The sequence below is a fragment of the Liolophura sinensis genome, chromosome 12 (assembly GCF_032854445.1).
Source record: "Liolophura sinensis isolate JHLJ2023 chromosome 12, CUHK_Ljap_v2, whole genome shotgun sequence".
Lineage (NCBI taxonomy): Eukaryota > Metazoa > Mollusca > Polyplacophora > Chitonida > Chitonidae > Liolophura > Liolophura sinensis.
Window position 1 is genome coordinate 13,373,701 of NC_088306.1, and position 27,468 is coordinate 13,401,168.

A 27,468-nucleotide genomic window follows, 5' to 3' on the forward strand; every position below is an offset into this window, starting at 1 on the left:
TTTTGAATGAAGATAACATTATAGTCTTTATTCTGAATGATGTTAAGAATGTTTACTGTTTCATGTCCTATGTTGCTATGGTTACTAACACTTCCGTTTCTGGTTTCTTGCTTGCGGATCAAATCTAACAGGAATCAGCTATGGAATTCTCGTCATCAGACGAAATCGACAGTGGATCTTCTATCGCATTGGAGAAGACATCGACTTCTCCAAATCTGCCAAAATCTTTTCTAGACCTTATCGCAGAGAAGTTACCTTATATAGTATGTCAGAATAATGGCATTTTTGCTGGCAGTTTAGATGTATCTTGTAAACATTGTTATCAAGCTTTGGCCTCCTGTGTGAACATTCTGCTATCCACTTTCTTCTCTTCTTACGCTATTCACAAATGTTTTAAGTTCACACTCTCCTCAGCTTAATAGGAAAAACAAGAGAGAAAAAATTGCAAAGAAACTAAAACATACTGTTTTATTCCTTTTACTGGTGTCAAATTGTGTTTACAATGGAATATACCAACAATTTGAATATGTACATGTTCCTCATTGTTTCTTGATGATTCCAGGTTTCAATATTTACTAGAGACTTTATTAAGTTGAAACATTCTTTGAAATTGCTGTTTGAACAGAGTTCATAATATTCTGACCGCTGCACGTATTTTTTTACCAAAGTTATAATGCTACTGGTTTTCAAGATTCTTAACAATTCCCAATGTCAGTAGGAGAAGAGAATAAAATCAGCTAAATTGTAGATGTATGCCATCCATGTTGGCATGTCTTTTTTTCACGTGTGACTCCATGGTCCATCTTACATACCAACAGATTTCTTCTCGGGGATTGATCAATGTCTGTTGTTTTTCCTTACCAAGCTGTGAATTGCTGATGATTGCAGTGTTTGTGTGTTTTAACTGAACTTTTGAGTTTCTACCGTATTCCTAACTTTTTTGTGTTTCTTTCATTCTGCATAGTGACTGATATTGAGTGAATAAAATGCATGCATAAACTTAAAGAGTAACTGATGAAATATTTTATCTTGAATACTGTTTTCAATTGTTTAAGTTGCAGTGTGTTTCAAGATATACATGTAAAGGGATGCTCTTTTTTATTTTTTTATTTCTTATTTTATCATTTTGAATAAAAGATATAACAGCTAACGTATCCCCATGTACATATAGCTTCTCAGTTGAAGCCTTATTAGGTGTGGTACATGTATAAAAAAGTTCCATGTGGAATGGAAAACCTCTGCTATCGGCTAGAGGTCCAAGCTGTGCTGCGTGTTTTGATCTTTCCTGTCTGATTTCTCCACGTATTAGATTCATTTTTTTGGATTGATTTGTTTGATTGATGTTAATGCTGTCTTCAAGGATTTTTTGCTTGTGTGCTTGGATAAAATAAGAGGTGCAGTGAGGCTGATTGGTGAAGGAGCCATGGTGCCTGGTGCTGACCATTAGCCTTCAGTATGCAGGCACAGTGAGAGGTACATGTAAACATAGATTCCTATACTGTTACATCAGACCAGAACAGTGCTTATCTTACACTTGACAAAAAGATGCAATTGAATGATAAGGCACATGTAGATGCTCAATGAATGCCACACACTTGTAAATATAAGCATATATAATCATCCATGGTTTATAATACCTGACAAATGTGCATGAACCTGTCATAGTTCAACCAAAATTGAACTTTCTGAGTAGAGCCATTTTAGTCTGCCTGGAAATTGAGAGACGCGGGTATGAAGAAAATCTAAGAGATTCTAAGCTCTCATGCATTGTGTTTGTAATGTGACGTTTGAAAGATTGCGGAAGAACGGTGAACAGGATGTCATGTGCAATACATGTACTTACTCTGTGCAGTTGTCCCTGTAAGAAACATGGAGTGATCTACGAATGTATTTCACAGTGTTTTATCGCCTCTTCTTCTCTGTACACCTCAGATCTGCTTATTTATTTAAGCTACCATATATCGCCTTTCCAAATAGTTAGGTGCACAGTCAAAATCTACAGGAGAAAGTTTATTATTCTTAGAGCAGTCCTCACGCCCCCACTGTGCAGTCAGGCATTTATAAAGTTCGTTTATGGCCAACTTGGAATTTCAACAATTTCCAAACTTTTATATTTATTTTTTTTTTTTTTACCTAAGAACATAACTTTTTATTGTTCTGTCAACCATTATATTGTTTAGCCCTTACTGCATATACATGTAATTGTTATAGGAGTGATAAATTTAGAATAGCAAAAAGTTACAGCAGTTATGCAAAATGGACAGATTTATGGCGTGTAAATTATTCTGACTGTGACGTAGATAATGTCTGGGCAGAGGTGTTTTTATTGAAATCTTTTGAATGCATGAAAATGTGTATTCAGTATGTTAGTAAAGGTAAAGCCTTCAGTGTCCTTCAGTTGTCGGATGAAGAGTGCTCACATGCACACACAAATGTACATATGTACATATACAACACACATTATGTATTATGTTCCTGGGGATTGAACAACATTCACTTTATGAAAAATGTCAAATTTGGACCTGATACGAATCCACTGATGACATGTGTAAAGTCACAGAAAAAATTGGTGTCTCCGCGCTGGTGTGGACGTTTACAATTGCGATAAAGATGACATAAGCTAAGCTAGTTCAATTAAAGAGCAGCTTCTTCTGGCTCACCAATTTTGGTGTTCTAAATTAAAATGAATCGGTTTAGTCCTGTGTTTTTCGACTGTGTAGATGCAAAACGGCTCAGATGCACATACATTGCACTTCTCGATGTGACAGGTGCCAGTTTTGTGTCTTTGTAGACGAATCAAAAGTAGACGTAGCAATCTGACTACAAGCAGTGTAACTGCGGATAGCCATGAACTGGTGAACTGAACGAAGCCATGAACTGGTGAACTGAACAAAGCCGTGAACTGAACGAAGCCATGAACTGGTGAACTGAACGAAGCCAGATACGGCTGCGAGCCATCCTTTTTTAAGCCTGGCAATTCAACACTAGTGTAACTGCAGTAAAAGTTTTCTTGATACGTTCTTAATGGACCGTTAATTTGACGAATCCTTTCTATTGAACAGGACTGTTCCGATGGAGAAGAAAGTGTGGACGAACGTTTCTTCCCACCAGTAACCGGAAACTCCATCTTTGACAGTGCTACTGATGCCCGTAATTATCCTATGGACCAGTCCACATTCAAAGCAGGGATGGAAGTACCTGTGGGACAGTCCACTTTTAGACGAGGGGGAGGAGGGTTGATATCTGTCAATGGAAGCCGACCATTCACACTGACTGTGATGTTAACTGTGACAGTGGTTACTGCCATTGCTGCTGTGTATGCGTTTAGTGATGGAATTACCAAAAGCACATTAACTGTCACCCTGCCGTCCACACTACAGCTGCGTAAGTTCTATTTATTTCTATATATTTGAAGGATAGAATGGTACACTCTTATATATTTTCCTTTGCATTGAACTTATGAATTGTTAACAACCAGACGTGGTTACCAGTTTTCATGGGAATCTGCCTTTCCCGCTCTGTGTAACCTTGTTTTCCACTGATTAGTTTAATGTAGTGCAGGAATAGAGTAACTCTGAAAGTTTTTGGGAGTTACTCTAGTCGTGTCCACACCACCCACACACCCACCCCCCGCTATTATAATTATCCACTGTAGGTGATGTTCATTCTTTTCAAAAGTTTTTAGTAGATCTTCAGCCCTCAGTTGTTTCTATGATCCATTTGTATATATTTTCGGAAGTTTTATCTAAGTTACTAAAGCTTTATCTAAGTTGTGGTTATCTACTTTTTAAGTCAGTTGTGGGTAACAACACTTTTCATTGGTGCAAAAAAAGGTGTTACTTATTATAGACATATGCTTCATTTTCATGATGTTCCAAATTAATTTAAGCATCATTTCAAATTTCATTATCAATTGCCATTTGCATAATCCATATGGCATGTGACACCATTCTGCTATATTTTTCTGTACCTGTTTTCTCGTTTTTAGGTAAGATTCGCTCTTACAGTAAAGACCTTACATTAGATATTATATCGCTACATGAAACTGCCAATCTTAGGACCTCTGTACAAATGTATGGTAAGTACTTGTTACGGTAAAATAACCTTTGAATAAATGTCTGACGTACCTGTATATCACAATCCATCAGCGTTACTTATTCGGTTCCAAAAAATGTTTCATTGCATTGACCAGTTTTATAAAAGAATCAGTAGGCTTTTTTTTCTGAAAATGAGAAAGTACTTATCTAGCTGACATAGTTTTTTTTAGAGCATCTAGTCAGATATTACGTTCATACATCTGTTGTAGACATTGAGGAATGCAGTCGTGATGGGACGGCCTGTAGAGCACTTGCAGCTTGTGATAATTTTATAGGAAGTTATAAATGCCGGTGCAGGACAGGATTCTATGTTCATGCTGGTAAATGCCAAGGTAAGATACACTACTGTATTGAGGGTGTTCCAATAACTCTGTAAATGATGCATACATAGGTACCGGAACAATGTTCTCATTGATACGCACAACTATCTGCAATCGCATCTCCATTGTGCACTTTTAGAAAAGGGCTTCTGGATTGCTGTGTAGACATACATTGTACAATGTGGGCCACGTGGGGCCGCATTTGATATGTAGACATACTGGTTTTACCATGCACCTTGCAGTAGGCCACGTGGGTTAGCATATGTCTGAGCAGTAGCAGCCCTAAGGCAAGAGGTTTGTCAGGTAACTGGCTGATTAAGTCAGTGGTTTTCTCGTAGCACTTTGGTTTTGTTCACCCTTAAACCTAAAGTGAAAAGCACTTGGACATAGGCAAACAAATAAAGGCAGAAGGCCATGGGTATTGTGTCGATCAAGCGCTATGAGCCATGTTCCATTGAGGCAGCACTATACATTATTAGGGATGGAGGTTTGTTTATTTATTTGAGTGGTGTTTGATGCCGTACTCAAGAATATTTCACTTAGACGATGGCAGATTAATTGAAATAAAGTTTGGTGCACATAAATTTAATAGAAATACTTCATTTGAACAATTTCGAGTATTGAATCTGTGTGCAAGCATTGATTCCTTGGAAAGACAACATGTACTAGACCAAATGTATACATGTATTGATAAAATATGCCACATGAAGTTTAAAGAGCATACCTTTTTTAGCTCGCATTGTACAAAGTAAGGAAAGGTATTTTCAGAGTGGGGGCGGTGTGGGTGTCGGTGTTTGTGTCCAGTGAAGTGTTTAACGTATGTTGTACCTTGAACATCGGTGTCAAATAACATGGAAGGCAATGATAAACAAAATGTTAGGGTAGCATGATGTCTTGAAAAGAACTGCAGATATATAGGGAGATATTCCATCATTGATACCGTGTGTATATAGTAAATACTGTAAAGTACCAAATTCCTGTCTTAGTGTATTGTGTATTAGAATCAAAGTTAAACAAATTTTTAGGGGTGGTATCTCAAAAAGTACAGCATGTATTGACCTGAAGTTTTACATGCACATTAAATACAGTGACACAAGGGGGATCTTTCATCGCTGATGCTCTGTGTGAAGATAAATTACCATTAATTACCAAAATGTTAGGGGTGGTATTTGAAAAGGTACGGCATGTATTGACCTGAAGTTTTACATGCATATAAAACACAAATTACCAAATTCATGATTTCGGTACTTCATGTATTGAACTGAAGTTTTGCATTCATATGTCTCCTACAGCTGCAGACGAACTCTTGGTAGCCTTGCTACCAAGTATAATTTTAGTATTTTTAAAATGAAGCCTTTTTTTAGCTCCCTAGGCTAAGATATAGTGTGTAAATGTACATACTCAGATGGAAGGTTAAACTTTTTTTACCTCCTGTATAATGGGCACCCGTACATGAATTGAAGGTTAGACAGTTTTTAGCTCCAACATTCAGTGATAGAGAGCTGTATTGTTTTTTTGTTGTTTTTTTTTTACATTTTTTGAATTTTTGAACTGCCGTACCTTTTTTTAAAACTTTTTTATTGCTTCAATGTTGGATAGACATTCATTGTAAAGCTTTGCTAGTTAAATGAACTTCACTTTGTTTTCTGTAGTAACCTTCTCTGTAGTAGCCTCCATGCTGGGCTGCAATTTCTTTTCACAACAGGTTCTCTGTAACTATTTTTTCAAGATTTAAGGACTTTGCCTTTTTTCTTGTAATCAAGAAATCTTTCATGTAATACTACAATTTTTGCACACAGGCCTACCTACATGTAAGAGAAAAAGAGCTGTAGCAATAACCAGGTTCCTCTTGTGATTTTGCTCACATAATTTTTCTTTTTTGTGGACTCACTGTGTTCTTCTAATTTCTGTAAGCCTTTCATGTAGGGCTACAGTTTCTTGTGCAAGCGCCTACTTTAATGCTTTACCAGAATAATGCAGTGTCAGATGTTTTTATTTAATGTTTAGACTTAATTTTCTCTGGTATACACATCTCTGGTATACATTTGTGGAAAGTATTCCACAATAATACTAGTATTGGGAGCCTATGACAATGGCTGATGTATGTTCCTTCCTATACTGTGATGGGGGCCTCCGTGGTTCAGTTGGTTAGCGCGCTAGCACAGCGCAATGACCTAGGAGTCTTTCACCAATGCGGTCGCTGTGAGTTCAAGTCCAGCTCGTGCTGGCTTCCTCTCCGGCCGTGCGTGGGAAGGTCTCTCAGCAACCTGCGGATGGTCGTGGGTTTCCCCTGGGCTCTGCCTGGTTTCCACCAACTGTAATGCTGGCCTCCGTCGTATAAGTGAAATATTCTTGAGTGCAGCATAACACACCAATCAAATAAATAAATAAAGAAATAACCTATACTCGACAGAGTAGGCTGCAACACAGGCAGTGACTTGTCAGCTGAGCATTTGCCCAGCCAATCATAGGATTTCAGTGACCGCACATAGTACACGGATAGCCAATAATGGGTAGCGACTTGCATATGAACGATCACTCCAGTGTGCTTGAACTTGTTTGAAGTGTTTTATTACCATCACTCAACATCACTCAACATTTACCCAGCCATTCATAGGCATGCAGTTGCCACCCGTGGTTCGGGGGGTTGCCAAAAGCCCACGTTTTTACCACTGCATTGATTTACAACTCACAACTCTATAACATACAAAGTCACTGATCAACAATCTTTATGCATGGGAAAAAAACAGTCATATTTGTGACAGTGTAATAATTTTGGCCTTTCTTGTTGATTTAATGACACATTCTAATTAGAGAATAATATCCGTGAAGGACATTCTACTTTTTATTTTGCTTTTTATTTAGTAAGAGGACACTATTTGAACGTATCACCTCACTTGAATTTCTCAATCAGACAAGCTACCAGGGTTCTGTGAATGCCTTGTTTTGTGATGTTCCAGTCTAAAGTAAGCAAAATTGTTCTGACGGAGAAAATAGAAAGTGCAACAATGTTATCAGTTTTAACTTGACCAGTAAGGCGCAAATTATTTCTATAACCCAAGGGCTGTTTCCACTTATGTCCCCTGAACCCAGTTTTGTTGTTGAAATAAAGGCATTTCTGGGGTATGCTTGACAGAAAATCATGTTTTCCTTTACACTAGCATAATGCACCCCATGGCCTCATAAGAATTCCAGATTAGAAGTTGATTTATAGCCTTACCAAACAGGTGAAAAAAAAAATGACCGTGGCTGTTGAGGTCTGTGTCCAACCATCTTACCGGCCCAGATAGCACAGTTGGTAGAGCATACGCTTAGGAAGCGGTAGATCCAGGATCAATCCTGGGTCGAGTCACACTTGAGACTTTAAAAGAGAAAGTTGTAAATTCCTCACTTGGCGTTCAGCATGAAGGGGATAGTGGAACGACTGGTTGACCCGAATCAGTATAATGGCCCAGGTGGGGCAGCTTATTTGCCTTCAGTAAGGCGTCTAAGTGAAGCAGCACCAGATGAAAGAGAGGCGGAAATCCGTCGTGCAACAAGGAGGCACATTGCATGCACTCTAAGGATTCCTTTGTTGTCATATGACTGAAAAATTTTTAAGTATGACATTAAACCCCAAGCACTCACTTACTCACTTACTCTAACCATCTTCATAAAATGAACTCTTTGTTGTCTTTTCCCTCAAAAGAAGTCCAACATAAGATATAGTCACAACATGTATGATGTTTTTGTATCTAGACCGATTAACACGAAAAATACAATATTTTTGTGAATCTATATTTCAGCCTGCAGCACGACATGCCCTGATAACCATTACATGATACAAGCTTGTACGGTGGACCAAGATGTTGTGTGTAAACGTAAGTCAGTGTATATCAGCAAACACATGTTCAGTATAGGAGGGTAGCGTTCTGATTGAATTACAATGAGATTATTTGTAACCACATATTTGTTGTCTGGGAATTAATGATACAGTTGAATATTTTCAAAGAACCAGGGTGGAAATTTTGCACTAAGTTGTATATGTGGTGGAAAACTTTATCTTATATATTTTTGAGAAAAATTTTTTGATGAAGTTGAATGTTTTGGTTCTGCTTTACCAGCTTGCACAGTATGTAATGGCTCCACTTATGAAGCTGCTTCCTGTTCGACTACACAAGATAGAGTGTGTATTGGTGAGTGCCACCTAGTACTTCAGCTAATTATCATCTGTAGGTCCGTATCAAACTTTTGTGTACGCAACACATTACATCTAAGGAGGAGGTTAGCATGGCGCAATGACCCAAGAGCCTCCTACCATTGTGGTCACTGTGAGTTCAAATCCAGCTTATGCTGGCTTCCTCTCTGGCCGTATGTGGGAAGACCTGACAGCAACCTACGGATTGTCATGGGCTTCCCCCACGCTCTGTCTGGTTTTTTTCCCACCATAATTTTTCTTCAGCTGATCATTATGATGTCACAACAAAGACAATAAACTGGACCGGCATCTACCCTTATTCAAATCCTCCCCAAGTATATAATGCTACTTTTAATCCCCCTGATGAGATTTGCAGTGATACTTACTATTTATTGTTTTTCCTTTAATTGTCCAGTGGCCAAATTAGGCCAGTTATTACATGATATTGGCCTTGGTCATGTGTGCTTAGCGAAAGTCTCAAGAATGAATTTCTTTATGTGTACTTTTGTTAAGGATAATGACGTTGTTCGTCTCCTCTTTAGGAAGAAGTCAGTCAGTATCGGACAATATTTTGCTGAAGTTAGACCTCTCATCTATTCATATTAGTCCGGATTCATATTTTCCTTGCTGTTAAATATTATATCTCCAAAACCATTGAGCCCTGTTCAACAAGACGTTTTTAAATATGCAGTCCCAAATGACATGAGGTGATATTCCATCCTCGATGCTAACCACCTGGAGTTATCAAAGCCATGAATTTTAGCCTGATTTAATGTTTAACAACTATAAACATTAATGGTGCATGTAGCATTTCATGAAGGTGAGATTAGTCTTTGCATATATGTACAGGTATGTGTCTTACAGGTGAACTCTTTACCAGTCTTTTTTCAATATCTGTTGTCAATTTTTTTTTCTTCTGGCAGATGTAACTTATCCAGTGAAGGGTTTTAAAGAGAATATCACACTCACCCAAAACGCTGAGGGTAAGTTATGTAATGTATGTTTGGCTGTCCACCTGACCTACTTGTGACTGACAGTGCACAACTCCTGTACTTGTACTCCACAAACAGTTTGGTCCCTGGAGAGGTGCTGTTCTGTACTCCTGATGATGATTTGCACAGTTATACCCTTAATGGGTTGGGTTTGTGTATTAAACTGTGGAATTGGGCAAGCCCATGTATTCACCAGTCACCTCAGCTTCTTTAAAACTAAGAGCATCAGATATTTTGCACGACTTTTTATACAATTAAATATGTGTTTTACCTGTACTTTTATTACAGCTAATCAATGTAACAATTTTCACTGCGTAAATATAACAGATTGATAATTGTACATAATCAGTGTAAACATATTGTATACAATTTCTTCTTTTCTTGACCTTTGTATTTACTTCTAATGTACTTCTAATAAACTAGAGAAATGCTGTTGGGTCTTGCCACATGGGTATGATTTCCTATTCTACATTTGGTAATGTGTCACTCAATGACAATACATTGTAATATCATTTACTGTTTAAATAAAAAATCTGTGTTTACACCCTTCTCAAGAAATGATAGTAAGCTAACAAGAATTCTCCTGGCAGACCTGTTCGTTTATTCATTGAATCTTGTTTTTTGTTTTCATTGTATTACAGGCACAGTTACCACCTCTGCCTCTTCCAATGTGTTTATAGAAAAGCTCAGCAGTGTAAATGACTTACAAACAACTTTCTACGCTACCAATAATCAACAGTCTTATGATCTAAAGAACTGGAAGCGTGATTCTGGGCTGGAGATTACATTGAGCATAAGAGGACTCTATCTGATTCCTGAATATCGTGACGTGGACCATGTCAGCGATAACATATTCATCGAGAAGGGATTTCGTAGCACGCAGGCTGATAGAGCTGCTCTCAAGCAAATTACACAGTACTACTGCAGGTATTGCTCACCTGACTGGGATTTTGGTCGTATTAATTTTGTAGTTGATGGAAAAATGAAATTAAGAGTTTGGAGAGCTTAAACAGACAGACAGGAACTAAAAAAAATGTATGCTGAGACGCAGAAGATCTATACTGTAGAATCCATAAAAAAAATAGAATCCATTTTTTTGTTCTCAAAAATTGTAAATTGAAAAGTGATACAAGAGTACAAGTTACGTTTTGAACTTACTGTGTGAATTTGGGGCCTCCGTAGCTCAGTTGGTTAGTGCACTAGCGCAGTGTAATGACTGAGGAGTCTCTCACCAAAGCCGTCGCTGTGAGTTCAAGTCCAGCTCATGCTGGCTTCCTCTCCGACCATAAGTGAGAAGGTCTGCAGCATCCTGCAGATGGTCAGGGGTTTCCCCCGGGCTCTGACCAGTGTCCACCGACCATAATGCTGACCGCCGTCGTATAAGTGAAATATTCTTGAGTACGGCGTAAAACACCAATCAAATAAATAAATAAGTACTGTGTGAATTTCAGTTTAACATTAAACCCCAATCCATTAAATGAAAAATGTACAGGTAGTTACATTATGAAAGTGTAACTGAAAAGTGATATGCAATAATATGCAAATGCTTATACAAGGTGGATGTGAATATCACATTAATTGCTCCCTTGAATTTTTTCTCGTAGACACTTTATTAAATGTTGATGTTGGTTTTGCAGAAAAATGGAAAGCTTGACCCCTCATTGTAATCATGTACTTTTGATGAAGATGAGAGAATAAAGTGCCAGTAAACTAAGGATCATTTTAAAACTTGGAATTTTATGTGTAACAACAAATCTGCTTGACAGGAATCCAGTGCCAGACCGTTACAACTTGGGACTGACGATAATCCCTGACCGCACAACAGCTGCTTCTGTGGTTACCTGTGGGTCACCAAACACAACAATCTCATGTCCAGCTGGTTACCCGGACGGCAAACAGTACCTTCACCGCTCACTGAATGATCACTGTCCTAAAGCTAAGGTGGGAATATTTACTTTCTGAAGCATGGAAAGTACATGTATCTGAACTGTGAGTTGTAGATATGTAAGGTTTGTAAGATTTTCTGCACCTCATGCATGTAATCTCAAGAAAAAGAAATGGTGGTGGTTAGAATAAGGACTATAACATATGTTTACATGTACAAGAGGTTGTAAATGGAGAAAAAACGTTGAAAAACATGTCCTGTGCATGAAATACCAGCTAAATACAATTCATTTCTTTAACTCATTTATCACAGAATTCAGCTTTGCCAGAGTTAAATCAGCTTCCCAACAGCATTGCCTGCACAGATGATGTCTCTCTGTTACATGAGGTCTTCCGAATCCCTAATCTCAAACCTGAGCCAAAGTCTTACCCCTCTGCGCAGTGTGCTGCTGCACAAAAGGCATGTGACCGCTGTGTCAAACAGACTTCCTGTGCCAATTCCAGTGAGTATTTGTGAGGTATCCATGTAGCTATGTGGAACAAGGGAGACTACTCTGCTTCATGCACATCAAGGGGAATAACTCAAGGAGTAGGTTTGTTTGCCTGGAATGTTGAAGTGAACATGAAGTCTGCCGCTGTGTATACATAGAACAAATGCTATAGCACACAGTTATCACAGGAAAATATGTAAAAAATTCTATAAAGTTTTGAAAGCCGAGAAGATGGAAGTTCAGCATTGAGGATATAGCACAGACGGACAATTCACTGTGAGTGAACATGTTGTAGAAGCCCTTAGGAACTTGGCCATTCACTAGCGCTGAAAACGTCACATGATAATTGTCTGTCACGTCAGAAAGCCTGTCAGCTCTGGATTGTCAGTGTAGTTTCTTATAGTGGATAGACAGATATCGATGCAATGAATTGGATTATTCGGTTAGATTGTAAGTGTTAAACTGATGCATTTTGATCCACAAATTTGTGAGCAGGGAACGGAGAACGGCTGCCTGTGTCACAATGCGTACATGTTGGCCAGGATACTGCAGTCACTTGTCAGGGTAAGCTGGCAAGAAAACCGGCTTAGGGGAATCATTGATTGAAGAAAAATATTGTGACTTATTATTGCATTAATTTTCCTCAACAAAGTCAGAGTTATTACGAAAATATCTTCCTAAAATCTGAATGAAACGGTTCATTGTCGCTTTGACTGAGCGCCAAACTAATAGAAACATCTGTTACGTCAGAAAGCCTGTCAACACGGAGCAGAGCTGATACTCTTTGGCTTGGTATCAAGCACTGTTGATTGTATTTTGTCATTGCCACATTGTTTTAATACCGATGGTACCTGAGAGCGCCAAGGTTTTGAGAAGTCACTCTAGATAACGACTACATGGCAAAATGGCGTCACCAAAAGAGTGGCTAGGTAGTGACGATTGTTTACTATTTATTTTGTTGATTAGAGGTGTAGATTTTTAAGAATAATTTTAGAACATTACAGAATACTACTTTATTAATTAATTCAACTTTATTAGCAGACATCATGTTCACTTTTATGTGCAGCCAAGAGTGGGAGCGATTTTACTATACAAAGTACAAGCATTAGGCTGGACTAAATGCATAAATCAGTGTCACAAAGGCTCAGACTTGAAGGTTTCACAGAACGTTTCAGAACATTTAAAATCCTGCAAATACAGGAAGTAATGTTTTGTTGATGTTCATGCTGTCTTCTCTGGAATGCACATTTTTGGGAAAACTGTTAATTCTTCGATTATTGTAAATAATAGGAATCTCACATGACATATCTGGAAATTTCCTATACGTTAAAAATGAGAGTCATGACCAGGATCTGTGCCCGCATCAAGGAGAGGCAAAAATCTTGCCTTTGAGGTTGTTTTATGCTGTCTGTTGAATTTTACCACATACTATGCAATAAAATTAGGAATTTAACACCAATCAAATGAATAAATAAATATTTCATAAAAACAAAAAGCTCCATGTAAGATTCATGGAAAATTTGAGACTAGTGTCATTGTTTAGTATACAGTACATATGGTTAAAGGCATGCCAGCATGGCGCAATGACCCAGGAGCCTCCCACCATTGTGGTTGCTGTGAGTTCAAGTCCAGCTGCTGCTGGCTTCCTCTCCAGCCGTATGTGGGAATGTCTGCTAGCAGTTTCTGAGCTCTGCCCGGTTTCCTCCCACCATAATGCTGGTTGCCATCATATGAGTGAAATATTCTTGAGTATAGCATAAAACACCAATCTAATGAATAAATAAACATATGATGAAGGCAGTCTGCTACAGACATACATTTACATTATCAATATACTCCATAAATCTCACCATGCAATCAAAATATTTATCTACGTTTAAAAATACAAATATATATGAAACTACTTTTAGATTCAGTTTTCAGGGGTCTGTCTCCCCACACTTCATTTCTAAATGCATTGTCTCTGTTTAAAGTGATCTGTCAAGTCTGGGACACTAGAATTGACTGTGTAGTGTTTGTCTTGCAGAATGACTTATTTTGATTTCAGCTAATCCTAATGTGGACAACTGTTGTCATCTGGCATGTTACAACAGTCGGGATTGTCAGCTGGGATTCTCTCCCCTTTGTCCATCTCCACCTATAGAGTGTGCCACTGGTAGGATACAGTTCATTAATTATTCTGTTAATAATTGAAAAGAAACAACTGAAAACCACTGCTGTAAGAAAATAGAATGAACTTAATTTTGGGAAGAGCAGCCAAATTCAGTGGTTGAGGAAGTTTGCATGTTGTTCAAACCAGCGGTGGTAGCCTGTACTAATTCTGAACGTACAGTCGTCTTCATTTCTGAACAAAAAGGTGACATGAAGACAGAACTGTTTCAGTTTTCTGATCATGTGATGTTTAGCATAACATGTTCAGGACAAATTAGTGAATATCTTGGCGGTCAATGCAGAAGTGAAGCTGGAAACACGGCCGGTCCACCAGTCTCAGTTCTACCACAGTTACCTATTTGTGCTTTTTCACTTTCAGGTAATGCTTATATTTACACCTTAGAACCCAATTTCCGCAGTTTGCCTAAGCGTTTCCAGTGTCACCTGACCTACATGCGTAAGCCTTACCTGTATCAAGTGGGGTACACGGTCAGGCTGCCAGGACTGAACATTGACCTGCCTGACGGACTGGAGGAGGTGACATCAGATGACAGGAACTTTCGCTCCAGCGGACAGGTGGACGTGGGCTTTATCACCCTCAAACATGACATCGGGATGCAGATCCATGATGAGGTTATTCTGACTGGAAAGTATGAAGAGAACAATGAGAAAGACTTTGTGCTGTACCCACTGAAGGAAGAGTCTGAACTGAGGCGTAACCCATTCAGGGTAGACCAACCTCACGAGAGCTCTTATCTCACCTCCATTCAGTTTTCACGTCCGTTTGAGTTTAGTAGTGCAACCTGGTGGGGAACTGGCTGCTTAAAGAACATTAGCAAGCTGTACCCAGCGCAGCGACTGTACCGTGATGAGCCGATTAATGTGACAGGACAAGTGAGCTGGGCTGGTGAGCGGGTGAGGTATCAGACGCTACCTCAGAATCATATTCCATCGATCCGAATCACTATACCAGGTGAGGAAGAACAGCGGCTGTCAGCGCATGTAAAGCTTCCTCAACTTGATGCTTGTAGTTTCCTATAAAATTTAGCGTTATTCATCTTGTGATACAGTAAGCATTGTCTGTCTTGTGATACATTAAGCGTTATCTGTCTTGTGATACAGTAAGCGTTATCTGTCTTGTGATACAGTAAGCGTTATCTGTCTTGTGATACAGTAAGCGTTATCTGTCTTGTGATACAGTAAGCATTATCTGTCTTGTGATACAGTAAGCATTATCTGTCTTGTGATACAGTAAGCATTATCTGTCTTGTGATACAGTAAGCGTTATCTGTCTTGTGATACAGTAAGGAGTTTCATATACACAGTGTACATGAATGCAGAAAAATCCAAGAAGACTCACTGAAGGATTGCTGTCGTATAAAGCAAGGCCATTTAAAGTTACCATACCAATTTATCAGTGTTTAAATTTAATACACTGATGTTATTATACAGCCGCCATCATGGTACGCGTCCGTCCAGTACGGCAGACAGTAAACAGATCATCTAGCATAAAATATTTTGTTTTGTATAAGATAAGATTTTGTGACTTTGTGAGCCAGACCCTAGAAGCCTTTTGGATTCTGATGGGCGTATCTCAAGGTTGTGTCTGGCTGTTGCAAACTAAGACAGAGATGATACACAGAGTAAATCATTAGAATTGGGCAGTACTGTAACATGGAAGTACTGTGATCTGTAAGGTACATGCAGTATCATAAGGCTTCAAGGCATTTAACAAATGTTCATTGGAGGCGAACCTTGAAACAAACTGTAAGTAAGTAACATTACAGCTACATGTTAAAATGTTGATACAAATACAGTACAAAGCAGAAATCACAAATCTGCATTTCATCAGAAAGTTATGACCTCCTAAAACTCTTACTGCAGCTCATGTAGACAGATCAGCAACTACAACAGTTGCCTAGCGTTGGCTGTTTAGTGTTGACTTTATGACAGTGTAGGACTTTCTCACAACAGTGACACTGCTGACTGGTTCGAGTAAGAAAGACATAGTTCATGAACATGGAAGTACTCAAGTAATAGGGAATTCAGCCTGACCGTTTCCTGCATTGCCCCCTCAGGTAACCGCTCAGTGCTGTCATCCTATCAGCGAGAGATGATGGACGCTGTGCTGGATGTGGGAAGCCTGACTGGCCGTCTGACTGGAGACTGGAACAAGGCTATGTGGGTTATACAGGTCCAAGGTAAGCCTGTCACTATGGCTTTGATTGATTGATTTTTTTATTTATTTATTTATTTATTTATTTGATTGGTGTTTTACGCCGTACTCAAAGAATATTTCATTTATACGACGGCAGTATTATGGTGGGCATTGAACCAGGCAGAGCTGGGGGGAAACCCACAACCATCCGCAGGTTGGTGACAGACCTTCCCACGTACGGCCGAAGAGGAAACCAGCATGAGCTGGACTTGAACTCACAGCGACCGCATTGGTGAGAGACTGCTGGGTCATCACGCTGCGCTAGCGGGCTAACCAACACTATGGCTTTGGTTGGAAGGTATATCTGTATCAGAAAGAAATAAGATAAAGGAAAGTATGTTAGTGAGGCATGGAGTCATTACATGCCTATGGCACCTAAAACTCATTGCATGACTCTGTAGTGGCATAAATGCACTTTGTAGAAAGCTCAAGAGTTACTTAAAAAGGACAGTGGTTTACTAAGATTTCAGCAAACTTTGAAACTGATTGCTGTCGTAAGGGAAACATTTTTGAGGACTACAGTTTAACAACAAGCAAACACATAAATTATCTTAAAAGTATTCAACAACAAACCCTGCACATGGCTGAACTTCAGGACTTTGGTAGTGAGGTTGATAATTGATACTGTAATATGTGATTGGTTAGTGTTACTGTTTTTTGTGGTTTATTTTCAGGCCGACTGAGGACTTGTCCTGGCATCCTGAGTATGGAAGTCTACGACAAGTGTGGAGGGACCATATTAGGACATTACGATATTCTTGTGGACTGTCCTACAAACTTTAACATCGTCCTTGACATCGCTCAGCAAAATCTTACCTTCACCCCTGCTGTGTACAGTCTCATTCTGAAAGATGCAAACAGCACCTACAGGATGTACCTGTCGGCATTCCAAAAACCTTTCTACCTGCCCATTGAAGAAGAAGACAAAATAGGGAATGATGCTACCAACCTGGAATCCCCATGGAAACCCCTGATGGCAATGGCTGCCATTGCTCTACTTGCCCTCATGTTTTGTGGGATTGTATATGCTTGTGTATCACACTCTAGGAAGGATAATGTCTATATTGCGGGGCAAGGGGACAGAAGTCCTACTTATCTCAGCAGTAAAGAACTGGAGCGCCTCAACCAAGGTGAAGGCTTTATACGTAACTCACCCCAAAGAAGAAATCTCCCTGCTTCCAGAACACTGCTGGTCATATTTTCATTGCTTTATATTTTGTATTCCATTTTCTTCACCTTGTCTCTATTTTTTGGAGTGCTATATTTCAGCTACAGTGATGCTGTGTCTAATATTCAAAATATTACGGCTGTTAAAATTCGACTCAAAGAGAACTTTACAACACAACTGGAAAGTTTGTCCACATATGAACAAAGGGAGATAACCAGGTTGTCTGATCTGGTTGTGCAGAGACAAAAAGCCTGTGGCTACCATCTAGAAGTAGAGGTGGACAAAATTTACCAAGGCCTTGGCAAAAGTTTACACAAGCAGTTGAAAAGCCTTGGAAATCGTACACTGAAACTTGAAAATGCTTTGCTGACATACATGTTTGAAAAAGCTGTAAGCTATGATAATTCCTTGGAAGCTTTTTTGTCTGTGTACAATGAGTCTCTTCAGGACAAGTTGGATGTGATTTATGTGAACTATAAAGACTACTTGGGAAAGGTGCCAATGAATGGTTGGTTAACCTTTGCCAAGCAGTTGTATGAAAGTCTTCATGGAAAGAAACGCCCAGTGTCAGTGTCCAATGAGAAAAGTTTGATAAAGTTCCTGTCTTGGCTGGGTGTGGATAAAGTTCGGGACGTCTTAACTGCCAAAGACAGACTAGATGAACAGTAAGTTTAGTTACACTAGTGAAACGGTTTTTATGTATAACAATTTTGAATTTAAGAGGGCAATAATTTCATCACTTTTAAGGGTTTTAAGTAATGTATCGATTGCTAAATAAACATTAGTAAGAATGATCTGACAATTTGCGCGTTAAGTCTATAATTATGTATCATTTGATGACAGTATAATACCATTGGACACATTCAGAGGTTGCTTTGTGCATGGAATGAGTCCCTGTTCCACTGATGGACACTTCCATATTTCTAGCATTATATACTTTGAAGTATCTGGTTTTGTTTAATGAAGTAATTCATTGAAGGGGTGTATGCTGAAAACATAAAAGTAAATAAAGTTGGTCATTTTTGTTTACATAGTGTAGCTATCGGCATTAACCAGTCAACAGGTATAAACCATATGTTCACTTTATTGTTTTCAGACTCACTTCAAGTATCCCCAGATTAAGGCGAGTTCTTTTCTCTGATCCAAACGCTGGTAAATTCATGGAGAGGAAACTCAGTGCAGTTGAGAAGGTTGATAGAGGAGACAGTTTTGTGATGAAATTCATGACTGTGGACACGGGTTATAGAGTTAGTGATGAAGAAGAGTCTAGTACATCAGATAGTGAGCAGTTCTATAAGACCAGGAATCCTGTGTTATCCAGTGAACTAGCATCTGTAGCCCTGCCAGTGATTCTCTGTGCGATGGTTGTGTGTGACGTTTGTCTGTTGGTACACAGGGTTGTACGGTTGTGTAAACTTTTACAGAAACTCATTTGGGGTGTGAAAGAGTTCATTCCCCTTGATCATGTCTCAGGTAAGATTTATGAAATTTCAAAGGGTCGAGCACCTCCCAAAATGTATGACCCATTGGAACACCCATATAACTACCTAAAAGACAATCGAGAGGATGTATGGTCTCCAGGGGGGGAAATGTACTTTTTTCCTCAGAATATGCCTAAGGCGAAAGAAGACTTGCTGCGAGATATTTGGAATCACAAGAAAAAGCAAAAGCCACAGACTGAACCAACTGCACTTCGCAGCCGTTGTGTGTGCGTGGTGTGGGAGACAATCTGCCGTGTGCTCACAAGCAAAGTGATGTGGAAATTTATTGTGATCCTGGCTCTTATGTGGGTGGTGTGCGTGCTTGTCAAGCTCATAGACAACCTGGTAACCATGGAGATGTTCCAGTATTTATTGAGTGTGGACATTTTCCTTCCCCAGCTTAAAATGCATTATAACACAACAAATGTCAACCTGGAGAACTATGCAAGATTCTACAACGTTTATCTCAGGGATTACAACACCTGGATGGATTCAGAGGCTCTAAGACTGAATTCTGGTCTGCAAACGCTCAAGTCTAGTCAGGTAACACTTTGGCCTCTGTGCAAATGTGGGAATGGACAAAAATGACCCTCGTCATTGTCTTTCCAATTGTAAATTGGTTTCATTGGTGTTTAAATAACGACATAATCAAGAAATTTTTACTTACAGGTGTATGTTGATAGTTAGTTTTATACATGTAGTTGGAGGACACCGAAGCACTCAATGGTTCCCAACAAGCCTTGTGTTAGGCCACATAATATGGTTATCAGTCATTTGTTGCCACTGATGTACCCTCTGGTCCTCAATAAGCCTTGTGTGAGGCCAGGTAAGTTATGGTATGAAACGTTTGTTACCACATATGTACCCTCAGGTCCCAACAAGCCTTGTGTGAGGCCAGTTAAGTTATGGTATCAAACGTTTGTTCCACTTATGTACCCTATGGTCTACAACAAGCCGTGTGTGAGGTCAGGTAAGTTATGGTATCAAATGTTTGTTACCACTTATGTACCCTCTGGTCCACAACAAGCTGTGTGTGAGGTCAGGTAAGTTATGGTATGAAACGTTTGTTGCCACTTATGTACCCTCTGGTCCACAACAAGCCTGTGTGAGGCCAGGTAAGTTATGGTATGAAACGTTTGTTGCCACTTATTTACTCTCTGGTCCTCAACAACCCTTGTGTGAGGTCAGGTAAGTTATGGTATAAAACGTTTGTTGCCACTTATGTACCCTCTGGTCCACAACAAGCCTGTGTGAGGCCAGGTAAGTTATGGTATGAAATGTTTGTTGCCACTTATGTACCCTCTGGTCCACAACAAGCCTGTGTGAGGCCAGGTAAGTTATGGTATCAAACGTTTGTTGCCACTTATTTACTCTCTGGTCCTCAACAACCCTTGTGTGAGGTCAGGTAAGTTATGGTATCAAACGTTTGTTGCCACTTATGTACCCTCTGGTCCACAACAAGCCTGTGTGAGGCCAGGTAAGTTATGGTATCAAACGTTTGTTGCCACTTATTTACTCTCTGGTCCTCAACAACCCTTGTGTGAGGTCAGGTAAGTTATGGTATCAAACGTTTGTTCCACTTATTTACCCTCTGGTCCACAACAACCCTTGTGTGAGGTCAGGTAAGTTATGGTATCAAACGTTTGTTGCCATCTATGTACACTCTGGTCCACAAAAGGTCTGGCGTGGCTGCCATTGCTATAAAGTAAAATATTCTTAAACACTGTGATAAAGGAATATCAGATAAATAAATAAAATAATAAATTTGCACCTTGTTTTGATTGGTAGGAGAGGGCAGTGGTTCAATTGATGAACCGGGCATGCTCAGTCCTTTTCAACACAACTGCAGCCAAAACCATCTGTGATCTCAACGTGCCTTTGTTGCCGGTCACCATGACAATCCCACCCTGTAACTTCCTGTCCATGTCTGCAGAGCCCTATATAGGTGAGAATTCTACTTCCTGCTATCTGCTTGGTATTAATGAAGACCTTTAGTATTTACTTTCTAAATGTACGTATACTGTAGTTGATATGCAATAGCTATGCAAAGATTAGATAAGAACTGTAGGTCACTCTCCTATTGGTATTTTACACCGCATGCTGGATGGAAAGCTATTAAATGAAAGCTCTGCACACATGGAGTAGATCCAGCCCAGTCTAGTCCAGTTCAAACCCAGGCTGTATGGCAACATGAATTCACTGGGAGACAGGGATACCTCACGTAGAGCAGAAACATTAGTAGTAAAAGCATACCTTGAAAGGCAGTGCAAGATATACCATCGTTTTTTTTTTTTTTATTAAATGGTAGGGCCTTACTTTCTTTCTGTAATGTTCAGACAATGATCGCTGTCTGAACAGCTTTTACCTGGCGTATTGCATAAGCTTTGACTCAATCTTTGTCCAACGACATATAAAAAAGGAGAGCTTCAATACTGTATCTTCTTTATATTCATGTAGATGTAACTGACAAGAACTACCAGTATATATAGATATGATTTGTATGATAGTAATGTGTGGGTGAATTTTTTCAACTTTCAAAGATTCCTTTTATCTTTTTCTTAGGTATGCAGTTTGGAGAATTTGTTCGCCAAGTCCATGCCGAGTTATCTCCTGTGGTGGACTCTGTGCGAAGGTGTATATTTTCAGCGGCATACCTCTTGGTTGGCTACCTCTGTCTGTTGGTTGTTCTTTATACTGCCATTTCAGCCATAGTCAAGAGCTTTCGACATAAGGGACACATTGCCACGTTAGGGGTATTTCAAACAGCAAATGTGTCGTCTGCACAGTGGCCAGAGCGATTTGTAGGTGCATCCAAGGATATGTACCCAAGTGGTTCTTGGGCGCAAAGTGAAAGCGGTGTGTATGTAGAGGGTGAAGAGCCACATAGGGCAGAGTCTCATGTCTGATGGACACTATTAGTCAAAGTTTACTTGTGTGTGTGATTAAGACTTTGTTTCACAAATGCGACTTGCCAAATATGGAAACTGTTGAGCTCATGCTCTTCAATATGTCTTGACTTTTATTTTGATATAAAATATCTTCTGTGGAAGTAATACTTATCTTGTAGACAACAACATCTATTAGTTATGAGTTATTTATTTATTTATTTGATTGGTGTTTTATGGTGTACTCAAGAATATTTCAGCCAATGATTTATGGGAGGAAACTGGGGAGAACACAGGGAAACCAAGGTCCAGTCGCATTTTGTTCACAGACTTTCTAACGTACTAGAGAGGAAGCCAGAATGAGCTGACCTTGAACTCACAGTCTACATCTGGGTTAATGTGCACAGCAGTTTTGTTGACGTGCATGCAAGTGCCAACACCAAAGTTCTCATTCACACCTGCATGCTTACATGTATGTGTACAATATGAAATTGTTATGCTCAATAAACACAGATGTTACCCATTAGAAGAGTTTTGCTTGCTTTGACTTCCACATATAAATTTTCATTACAAGAAGGTATGCAAGAATCTTCTGGTTTGAACCCTGTAAATTTGCATGTATGTGATATATTATGTCGACATGTATTATTTTATAGGTGACACATAAAACAAATACTTTACGACTAGTATCTTGTTGATGTGGGTAATATTCTTGGGTTTGTTGACTAATATCACTGACACCCCAAAACTGAATCAGTTTGCTCTGTTCAGCGACGTTTCTCAACGTTGTATACTATTGGATTCAGCGTCACTAAACTGAAAGGTTTTCAAAGTTCAGAAGACAGCATGCATGCATTCTCCAGCACGGGTCTCCCCAAAAATTACCATTCCCAGTGTTTATAACTGTCAATGGCTTAATAGCTGCCCTGGGAATAGAAGACAACTAAAAGTTCTGACACATACATGAATCCACATCATTTGGTTCCATATTTGAATTTCCTCGTAGAATTGGTTGTCAGTAATGTACACTGTCTGATGATATTTTACTGACCAGAATTCACACCTGGCTTAACAACACATACTGTTCTGTCACTGTCACAGTGCAACCTATGTCAGGGGTCAAAGTCTATATATGACAAACTGTTGTACTGCCAAAATTCAGTGAGACTCCACACAGGAAATTCACTGGTAGCTACTTTGAGAATTACTAGTACATAATTGTACATAAAATAAAACAGAGAAGATTGCCACACCCTGTTTACATTATTCCCCACTTGGCTCCTGTCACTCCATATTGATTCGTGCATACTGTCACAATACAGTCTGTCAAAACTGACAGTACTTGCTGATGATGACATGCAGGGTACAAATTATTACCGGTATTTATTTGTAATTCCCCAGTATGACTTGGTAGTATTACCAGGACATGTATGTCTTTAGTCAACTGCATACATTTCACTGGTGATGGTTCCCCCCATACCTGTTCACACTGAAAAACAGCCAGGGCTAACAGAATTCAAGTTTGGCCGTTTAACCCACTGAACAATCATGACTATTGCGTCTTCAGAATGTATCCAATATTGTGTTCTAGCTAAGAGGACACACACCATTGTAAAGAGGTGCAGAGCTGAGGTGATGTGTGTTTCAATTTCTAAAGAAATTGCTTTATGACAATATAGATCATAATCATATGTATTGAGTGCTATTTTCTGGTTTTATTTCACATTTTGTTGAATTATGTTTTCAAAGAGTCTGCAACCAGTTTTATGAATTGGAAGTTGTCCAATGCCATTGTGAAAAATCTGTGCACAGGTTAATGAGAAAGAAACATGTGAGTTCAAAGACAGATACAGTGTATATGAGAATTAAATAAGGAAATTCTCTCTTTGGTAGTATAAATAAATGTGTCTGTGTGTGTATATGTGTAAGTGTTAATTTGTAAATATTTAATACTGTTGAAGTGTATGATGTTATTGATTATATTTTCAACCTCACACATTAATGACTGATTTCAATTTTTTACAAGCTTGATAAATAAATTCCTAAGTCATGAAAATATATATATATATTATAATCTTTGCATAATTGTGACAAAATATTCGTTTGGAAGAATGTCTTATCTTTCACTTTTCATTCTTAGGGAGTTGAACGTACCATGTGATTGTTAATAATATATTATGAATTAACTCGGTAGCTGTTCCAATTTCAAGAGTTTTTAAATTTTAATCTGACCTCTTTTATGTGTGTTTAACATTTTTTGAATTCAGAACTGTTTAATTCAGACAAAAAGTGCACAGATATGTAATCCCTCTTTGTATATTCATTTTTGTAGTGCTGTTAAAACTTGCAATGGGAAAAATAAACTTTGGCAGAGCTTTGATACACGGTAAATGAAGGCTAACATACCAATGCCTTATACACACTGTAGGAATAGTGACAGTCACAATCTGTTTCAAGATGTCCGCTCCACTTAAAAGCTCACACGATCTCATTGAATGAGGTCAATCTGTAGAATACATTAGTATGTAGACTTTCATTATGTTACATTCTCCTGATTGTGTCAACATGAATTCCAGTGTGATGTATCCTATAGACTAATTAATTTGGGCTTTGGGCATCGTGACTGGATAGCCTCAGCATCATGGCCCTATTGTAATTGTACCAGTTGTTATCATTATTCTATCCTCGATCAATTTGCTGTAACTAATGCAGGTACTATCAAGAAAAGAAAATCAGCTTTTGCTTCGAGTACATCAGGCATTCAATAGTTTGGTAAAGTTTAAATTTGACAGGTCATATGATTTAGCTGTCTAATTAGATTTTGTGTGGAACTAATACAACAATCAAACTGTTCTTACATGTAGTCCCAAATTTTGTCCTTAAATGTAGTCCCAGATTTTGTCCGAAATCTTTGGAAGACTTTAAGTGTAGAACCAGTTGGTGTACTCAGTGTGCTGAAGTTTGATAGGCTGATATTTTATTTGAAAACTCTGGACGCTCAATATTGGATAAATATGTGATACATGTATTAAGTGATGAATTCATATTTTATTTTGTGAATTAGAGCACTCTTTCCACTGATATATATGTAATAGGCAAGCTTCAAGTTAGAAAACTGTAAAGGTAAAAACAGTCCTACTGTGTCATGTGATCGCTGGAAAATGTTACACAATCTTTGTTGATATTGACTTACTGATCTCCTCTTTCACCTTTTTCCAGTTGACACCTGTTTCCTTTAGAAACTGCTCAACATCAGAAACTTTCAGCTGCTCAGTTCTCTATATTATTAGTAAACTCTAATCTATTTTTTCACACTTTGCTCAGACACCTGTGTTCTAGTGAAAGTGATCCAAAATAGTTGCCTAATGTTTTTGACAGGTTACATGATACAGTAGGACTTTTTCTACCTTCAACGGTAAAGAGTTAAAACTTGAAGCTATTCAAGTGACAGGTTACGATCTGATTTTATTTTTTTTCTATCTTGAATGTTTTTTTTTTCTTTCTTTTTTTTTTTTTTTTTGTTTAAAACAAGTTTTTAAAAACACTTACCATCTGAAAACTAAGACGGGTTGCATGATTTTTGCAGCCATATTGGAGTACTGTGGCTATACCATCCCATGTTAATAGGATTCCACTATAGCTCATTGGGTATTGTTCTGTGAGAGTGATGATGTTAACCTCTCTGTAATGATAGAAGGCTGAAAGTTGGCAAGCAGGTAGATCTCGTCGAGATTTTGCTCCTATCAATAGTTTTCCCCCAATTTGTGTCTCACAGATGCGGTAAATTTGCATGCCAGCAAAATATAATTCTTTTCTAGGGATCATACATACATATTCACAAAAAGGTTTTTAAATCCAGACATTTTTGTTGTGATATATTTTCTCGTGGCAAAGTATTCGTTTGTGTTTACTTTTCCAAGGTAGCCTTTTGCAAATGCCGTGAAGCCTGGATGGAAGTCGCTTGCAACATTAATTTCCAGAGAATTTTATGTGATATAGTGCTGCCTTTTGTTGTAAATAAGGACTTCTTGATGCAAGTAAAACAAGCAAACTTTGAGCAGGACATATGCTTTAATTTTAAATGAATAGTAATATTGCTTTTTTTTTTTTAGTGTAATCCATGCACATATCTGTGTAAAAGTAGAATTCTACAGTAATGTTGGCCATAATTCATGATGTAGATTTGTAATTCTAAATATGGTGAAACAGGGACCAATTAAATGTTTACAACACAATCCATTTACTAAAACTGTTCAAAAATTTTAGAATTCAAGTGATTTACATTGTAATATACGTTTATAACCTACACTTAAAAAATAGGTGTGTACTGTAAAGTGGAGGATATTGTATGTCACCAATTCAAACTACCTCTGTGAAGATAGATGTTGTGTGAATAATACTTTTATTGTAACCTGATCATTCATAACCGCTTTGCGCCCATATTTTAAGTACTGCTCATGCACTCTTACTACACCACCACCATGCTTCTGTATTTTGCAGTTTAGATAAATATGTGTTGTGAATTATGGTATAAACTCATAATTCTATAAACTCATAATTTACTTCACCAATGGAATTACAAAAATGCAGTCTTATTTAAGAAAAAAAACATATGGTTACACCTGAGGTACTGGATGTGAGCACTCACTCATTCCTTTAAACCTTTGTCTACATGTATTTAATAAAATGTACATTTTGAACATGGCAAGACCTCCAATTACTGTCCATGCTAATATATTGGTGTAGCAACAGGCTGTGGGAATTAAGCCATAATTTCTAAGCTCTTGTTGGAATTTGTAGCCATCTCCATGTACTGTATTTCTCATGAAGTTTCATGTGTAAAAATTTACTCTCACAAGCAGAATAAGGTCTTGATTTGATACTGTTGATGCCGATTAGGTTTTTGTGTTTTTGATCAAACTTCACTCAAAACTTCTGAAGTGGCCCTTCCAGATGAATGAATCAATCAGAATTAAGCAAAACATGTCTCTTGGAAAGCTAAACTTAGCGCGAGACACAGTAATTAGATGATATGAATAAAAGTGGAAGTAAACCTTGCAGAATATTTTGAGATTAATTCATTGTGAAATGGAGACAGGTGTACTTTCTTTTTGAAGATGGAACATAAAACATGAAACGTGTGTGATAAGACATATGTATGTGTAACTAATATCCCTGTATTTTGGTGGTTATTTGAATCTTAGAAATCTAACAGTATACATGTGGAAGGAAATGTTAGTGAGGCATGTGGGTCAGTTTCATCCCATGCTTCATATCAATGGTTATAACTATGTTCATATCTGTTATTGTGTTCAGTTCTTTCTGAGCTGAAATAAACCTGTACATTGAACTCACCAGATAGTTGTTGTTATGATTAGAAAAGTTTTTATTTATGGTTAAGGAAACAAACTCATACTAAATTTGAAATTCTGTTTTTTTTAAACATTTTCTGAATTTATTGTATCTAATTGTTTTTCTGTTATATTGATATAAAATCATCTCTTAGTGCACTTTTCGTGACTGACATGACTAAGACTTGATTTTGTTTGTGTGCCTTCCGACCTACATCTAGCTCAGCATATAGACCGGAGGGGCATCTGTGGC

General features: G+C 38.3%; 1 protein-coding gene across 1 annotated transcript; it reads left to right on the plus strand.

The window, feature by feature from the left end:
• The first annotated feature begins 2,725 nt into the window (after positions 1-2,725).
• Positions 2,726-27,378, plus strand: LOC135479134 (uncharacterized). The gene is made up of 16 exons (XM_064758886.1): positions 2,726-3,384; positions 3,989-4,078; positions 4,307-4,429; positions 8,203-8,277; positions 8,521-8,592; positions 9,518-9,577; positions 10,228-10,513; positions 11,353-11,527; positions 11,784-11,973; positions 14,009-14,116; positions 14,492-15,085; positions 16,191-16,313; positions 17,005-18,163; positions 18,595-19,522; positions 20,768-20,924; positions 21,542-27,378. The coding sequence occupies exons 1-16, from the start codon at positions 3,162-3,164 to the stop codon at positions 21,883-21,885; spliced, it is 4,707 nt and encodes a 1,568-aa protein (XP_064614956.1). The 5' UTR covers positions 2,726-3,161; the 3' UTR covers positions 21,886-27,378.
• Positions 27,379-27,468: the final 90 nt, after the last annotated feature.